This window comes from Helianthus annuus, chromosome 9, assembly GCF_002127325.2.
Source record: "Helianthus annuus cultivar XRQ/B chromosome 9, HanXRQr2.0-SUNRISE, whole genome shotgun sequence".
Lineage (NCBI taxonomy): Eukaryota > Viridiplantae > Streptophyta > Magnoliopsida > Asterales > Asteraceae > Helianthus > Helianthus annuus.
In genome coordinates, this window is record NC_035441.2 from 79,873,384 (window position 1) to 79,879,698 (window position 6,315).

The 6,315-nt window shown below is 46.9% G+C and overlaps 1 protein-coding gene across 1 annotated transcript; it reads right to left on the reverse strand.

The window, feature by feature from the left end:
* Window positions 1-601: 601 nt before the first annotated feature.
* LOC110875999 lies at window positions 602-1,462 on the reverse strand. The gene has a single exon (XM_022124183.1). The coding sequence runs from the start codon at window positions 1,460-1,462 to the stop codon at window positions 602-604; it is 861 nt and encodes a 286-aa protein (XP_021979875.1).
* Window positions 1,463-6,315: the final 4,853 nt, after the last annotated feature.

Below are 6,315 nucleotides of genomic sequence, written 5' to 3' on the forward strand. Positions count from 1 at the left end.
AAAAACTCTAAAATAGGCACAGAGATTTCCTCGCCCACAATATCCCACGAGTGTTTAAAAAAGGCAGACGTATAACCATCAGGCCCCGGAGCTTTATTTTCGCCAATACTAAACATAGCCTTCTTGACTTCATCACGAGTCACCTGACGAACCATATTCTCCGCAACCGCAGGACTAAGCACATTAACAAACAAATCCTCCTGATCGAAATGACTAACTTGATCCTCCTTTCCCAGAAAATTCACATAATGGTCAACTAGGGCAATCGGCACATCTTCACCCTCAAAACGGTTACCAGCCACATCCTTAATAGAATGAATTTTTGATCTAGCATTCCGACATTTCACACTATTATGGAAGAAAGCAGTGTTCGAATCCCCGGCACATAACCATTCCACTTTGGCCTTTTGTTTAAGAAAACATTCCTCATCATACGCCGCTGATTTGAATTCTTTTAAGTATTCAGCTTCCATATTTCTCAGCTCTCTATTAAGAGGATTCACATCAATCATTTTTTGGACTTCATCCAATTTACTTCTCAACTCAGCCACTTTGTCATGCATATTACCTTGTCGAAACAAAATTTTCCGCAACAACGGCTTCAGATTCTTGAGTTTGTTAGTGACCGAATACATAGCCACCCCCCTAATCGTTTTCCCCATTCCTGCTCAACCGAGGACCTGAATTCTGGTTTAGACGTGATAAAGTTTGCAAATTTAAAAGGTTTTGGCTTAGCCTTTGTAGACTTTCCCATCTTTAGGATACACGGAGTATGATCCGAAACACGGAAAGTATGATAAATAGCAAAAGCATCCGGACATGTCTCTAGGAACTTCATATTACCCATCACCCGGTCAATCTTTTTCATCAACCCAATTCCTTCCTTAGGCTTCTGGTTCCACGTAAAATGCAATCCATGACCCATAATATCAACCAACTCCGTAGCCTGAACACAATCATAGAACTCTCGCATACTAATAGTTTGAGTGGACGAACCGCATATAGAGTCTTCGTGATGAAGCGATGAGTTAAAGTCTCCCATGACTACCCATGGCTTATCATGACATAAGCCCTTATGCTTGCACAGATTATCCCAAAGCCCTCGTCTATCCTGATAATTATTCTTCGCATACACAAATGAACAAAAGAGAACTTTCATACAAACCTTGTACCGTAGTTGAACATGAATAACCTGGTCCGTTTGAGACAGAACCATGACATCAACATCATCCGCATTCCAACCCAAAATTATTCTAGTGCCACGATCACACAAGCTACCATTAGACGTCCAACTCCAATTCCTAAAGACCCCTTTACAGACTTTATCAAGCTTCATGATATCAACATGAGATTCAAGAATGGCACAAACGGCCAACTTATTTTCCGACATAAGGATTCGAACCTCATTTTGTTTCAGGGGTTGGTTCAAACCCCTAACATTCCACACAGCAATGCTATCCATTCAAACTGTCTTGACTGGGAGTGCTTACCCCCTCAGATTTATCTTTCCTGTTATCATTCCTCATAAACTTAGACATTTCAGTAGGAATCAAATCCACTACCTCATCATCAATGTGCACTTGGCTCCCGCTAGCATTATTCATACTCGGTCTTGTTTCTAACCCGTCATCAGGGTTTAAGTCCTCCACATTTCCATCATTCTATAAAAGCGCCTCAAACGAGTTCTTTGTACTAACGTTACTAGTTTTATCATTATTCAGCAATTCGTCTTTTGTACCTGAAGGGGTATGGTCCCAAAAAGTCGCGCAAACCTCATAACAGGTTGCACGTGAGACCATACTCCTTAGCATAACAACTTGATAATAACAGCCTCGCGCGGCTCACATCACATTGTGACTTATCCCCGCGCGAGGAAGAGCACATAATAAACACAGATAGCAACACTTAGCATAAAAACAACGGCATAAGGGAGCACACTAGCCCCGCGCGGGTTAGTTGCCATCAAACAAAATCCTCACCATAGGAAGACGCGCTGTTACCTACAGAGGTACACAGGGTACAAGTGGCAGTAAAAAGAACCAATGAGCGTCTAGCAGGCTCTGTTCAATCGTGCGCCACGATCTTCTGACGATAAGTACACAAGGACGCCTACATGGCACCAATCAAGAGACGGGGACAACTGTCCCACGATCTCCACTTGTCTGCTGATGACAGAAGGGACAATAAGGCCGACAACAATGACACGTGGCTCCAATCAAGGTGCGCCAGCACCGACGAGCATCTAGAAGCCACTAAGCAGTCGAGGCCAGCAAGGCAAAGAGCATATTCGTTGTTGTCCGTTTCTGGCCCAAGGCCCATCAGCCCACAACCTCTTACACCTCTCCGGCTATAAATAGAGACCTTCATTCCTCAGGTTATTCATTCTATTCTCTCGGCTCTCACTCTTAACTACTTAATTACTCTCAAAGCAGTCGCTTATTCTCACGCCGGAGCCCGGTTAAGAGGGAAACCCCCACATTCCCCTCTTAACGAGTAACGGTGTTCTGTTTTGCAGGTTGATTAACCAGTCGGAGCTCAAATACCTCAAAGAAGATTAACCACTATGATAGGAACATAAACCCCTCTAATTAATACCTTAATTAGATCACTGTTTCTTCATTGGCGCCCACCGAATTTTTCTATAACCACCCTCATCTTCTTTATTTGAGCCTTTGACATCTTTTCATCCTTCGACTATGACTGGTCAAGGAATCTTTCCAGAGTTCGGCTTCGGAGCCAACTCTAACACGGCCTTGGGTGAAGGAGTCCAAAACCTCCAAGCCCAAGTCGAAGAAATAGGTGAAGTTGAGATCACCAACACGGGGGGTCAGCGCGGGAGCGTTACCCGTATCACACAAATGGTTACCCCAGGTAACAACGGCGAAGGACCGTCCAACCCAGCGCCGCCTCAAAATGTATCTGCATTACTTGGCTTACCAGAGGGCGAAACCCCAGCCTCGTGGTATGCCAAAAACATCGCAACTATCAATGCAGCATACCAATCGCTCATCGCGCAGCAGGCAGTTTTGACGGCAGAACCGTCCTTGGTCACCCCTCCGAGTCAGGGGATGCGCCAAATGCCACCACCGGCCAATATACAAGGCAGAACCAACAGGCCTCCCCCTACAAGGCGTTTAAGCGTACAAGACACGCGCGATACAAGAGGGGAGACGGATAGTCACTATGAGTATCCGTCGAACCTTCAACGAGGCCCTGTGCACAGCCGGCTCACGCCGCGCAACATGAACAACGAGTGGGAAGAAACCGACCCATATGACCCTACATGGGAAGGTGATGAAGAATCATCGGTCTTTAATCGTTTACCAAAGAACCACGAGTACTATAAGCCAAGACAACACATTGGCTATACAGAAGAAGCTGAACGAGATTTCCGCCTGGCATACAGACCAGCGGAAGCTGCGGAACACTCCAAGTTTATCCCGAAAATCGCACTCGCACCACTCTCACGAGAGAAGCTACCCCCAACCGTTGGGAAGTTCAATGGGTTGACTGACCCAGACGACCACGTCAGAACATTCACGAGTGTGGGCTGCATGGGAGGTTGGAACATGCCCATGTGGTGCCACCTGTTCATTCAGACTCTTACCGGAGCGGCTCGCGCCTGGTTTGATAGCCTTCCGCCCGGAAAGATTAAGTCATGGACAGACTTCAAGACACAATTCTTAAGCTATTTTAGCCAACAACGTCGCTATCAGCGTGATACGGCGGAAGTAGAAGATATATGGCGAAGGGATGGTGAAGGCCTGGAGGACTTCATCACGCGTTTCAACAAAGAATGTTTAGAGATCGGCGGCGTCAGTGAGCAACTCATGCGCTGCCACTTCAAGAAGGCTATACGCTGTGATAGCCTCATTAGAACCATCACAGGCAAAGATGGGATGCCAAAGGAGTGGGATAAACTGATGGAGGCAGCGAAGATCGTCGCGCAAACCGAGGAATCCCTTGCTGGTGGAAAGGGGTATTACTCCGAAGATCGATTCTCAAGAGCAAACGAAAGACCGCGCGACAACAATAACAAGCGCAACAAGTACAAGAGTCATGACTGGAAGTCTGAGAGACCCAGAGGCCGCGACGACAGGCCACGTTACAGAGAAGATGCGCGAGAAACGATTGACCGAATCGGTTACAAGAGAGCGGTCAGAGACGAGAATCGTGACAAACACTGGACTCCGCTCACAAAAACTCCAAAGGAGGTATTGATGACGGAGAATGTCGATTTCAAGGCGCCAAGGCCAATGACAAACAAGAAGGGGCAAGACCCTAATTTGTACTGCGATTTTCACAAAGATTCAGGGCACCTAACCGACGACTGTTACAGCTTGCGCCAAGAAATCGAAAGAGCGCTCAAAAGCGGCAAACTAAGCCATTTAGTGAAGAATGTGCGCAAGGACACTCGTCAGCTCCAACGTCACGATGAAGGTAGCCACAAAAAGGTGAGACGGCTAGAGACTCACATGGTCAACGGACCAAGATACACCGCGAGAGAAAAAGGCAAACGGCCCTACGAGCCTTCTTGGCAAGAACAGCAAGTCATATTCCCAGTAGTGCGCGGCGGTCCTCGCGCCACACGACCCGTCGTGATTACTGGTATAATTGGTCACTATGAAACAGAGTACATCTTCATCGACCCAGGAAGCACAGCCGACATCATCTACGAACAATGTTTCAATCAGCTGGATGAAGAGGATAAAGCGCGTCTCGAACCTGTCGATTATCCTTTGTCTGGATTTTGCAACGAGATGGTTTTTCCTCTCGGTCAGATCAGTTTCCCTGTCACGCTCTCTGACGGGAAACATTCAAGAACAACAAATGTGAACTTTATGGTAATGCCAGTAAAATCAAGGCATGATGTGCTTCTTGGGAGGGAAACACAAGGCGAGCTAAACATAGTGACGTCAACGCCTCATTCTGCAATAGGTTTCCCAACCAAAACAGGAGTAGCAATCATATACGCCAAGAAGGAAGTAATGTCAACTGATGAGCTGCGCCCAACAAAAGCGGCAAAGGTCTCTACGACTGAGCCGGAAAAATGGGTTTTAAACCGAAAATACCCCGAGCAGACCGTGACAATTGGCCACGCCATTTCGTCTGACATCAGAACACGTCTAAAGCAACTGCTGTTTCGAAACATGGATATATTTGCCTGGACGCCGGCAGACATGACCGGTGTCCCGCGCAACATCACCGAGCATTGCTTAAACACGTACCCATCTGTCGAGCCAAAGGTCCAAAGAAGGCGCAGCCTAGGAGCAGACAAGACAAAAGCAATGAACGAGCAAGTATGCGAGCTGCTTAAGGCCGGGATCTTGCGAGAAGTAAGATATCAGAGTTGGGTGGCGAACCCTGTGATGGTCGAAAAATCAAATGGCGGATGGCGCATGTGTGTAGATTACACCGATCTCAACAAAGCATGCCCAAGGGATTGCTATTCCTTGCCAGAGATCGATAAAAAGATTGACTCCCTCGCGCCTTACAGATGGAAGTGTTTCTTGGATTGCTATAAAGGATACCATCAAGTGCAGATGAAGCTAGAAGATGAAGACAAGACAGCCTTCAGGACTGATCTTGGAATATTCTGCTACACCAAAATGCCTTTTGGTTTAAAGAATGCAGGCGCGACTTATCAACGCTTGATGGACAAAACCTTCGCAGGTGACATCGGAAAGCACATTGAGGTTTATATCGATGATCTAGTGGTGAAAAGTCCCGAGGAGGACCAAATGTTAAAAGACATCGAAAAAACGTTCAACTCATTGCGCAGCGTAAATATGAAGCTAAATCCAGCCAAGTGTTCCTTTGGCATGGAAGAAGGGAAGTTTCTGGGCTTCATTGTCACAAACGGCGGTTTCAAGGTGAACCCTGAGAAGGTACAAGCTATAGAACGAATGCCTTCACCAAGAAACATCAAGGAAATGCAACGACTAGCCGGCCGGCTGGCCGCGCTAAATCGTTTCCTCTCCAATCACGCCGCAAAGTCGTATCCCTTCATTAGCACGCTGCGCAATTGCGTAAAGAAGCAAGAGTTCAAATGGACCCCGGAAGCCGAAACAGCTTTTCAACAAATGAAAGCGTGTCTGATCGAACTCCCTACGCTGACGGCACCGTTTGAAAAAGAGCCCCTTGTGCTGTACTTGTCCTCCTCGGATAAGGCAGTAGGGTCAGTATTGTTGGTAGACAGGAATGGCGTGCAAACCCCGATCTATTACGTCAGCAGGGTACTCACAGACCCGGAAACAAGATATTCCACAATGGAAAAGCTGGTTCTTGCGCTACTACACGCCTCCCGAAGATTGC

Bases quoted from the DNA above. Each gene is read 5' to 3' on its own strand.
- LOC110875999 (XM_022124183.1), bottom strand. From the start codon at position 1,462: ATGGATAGCATTGCTGTGTGGAATGTTAGGGGTTTGAACCAACCCCTG.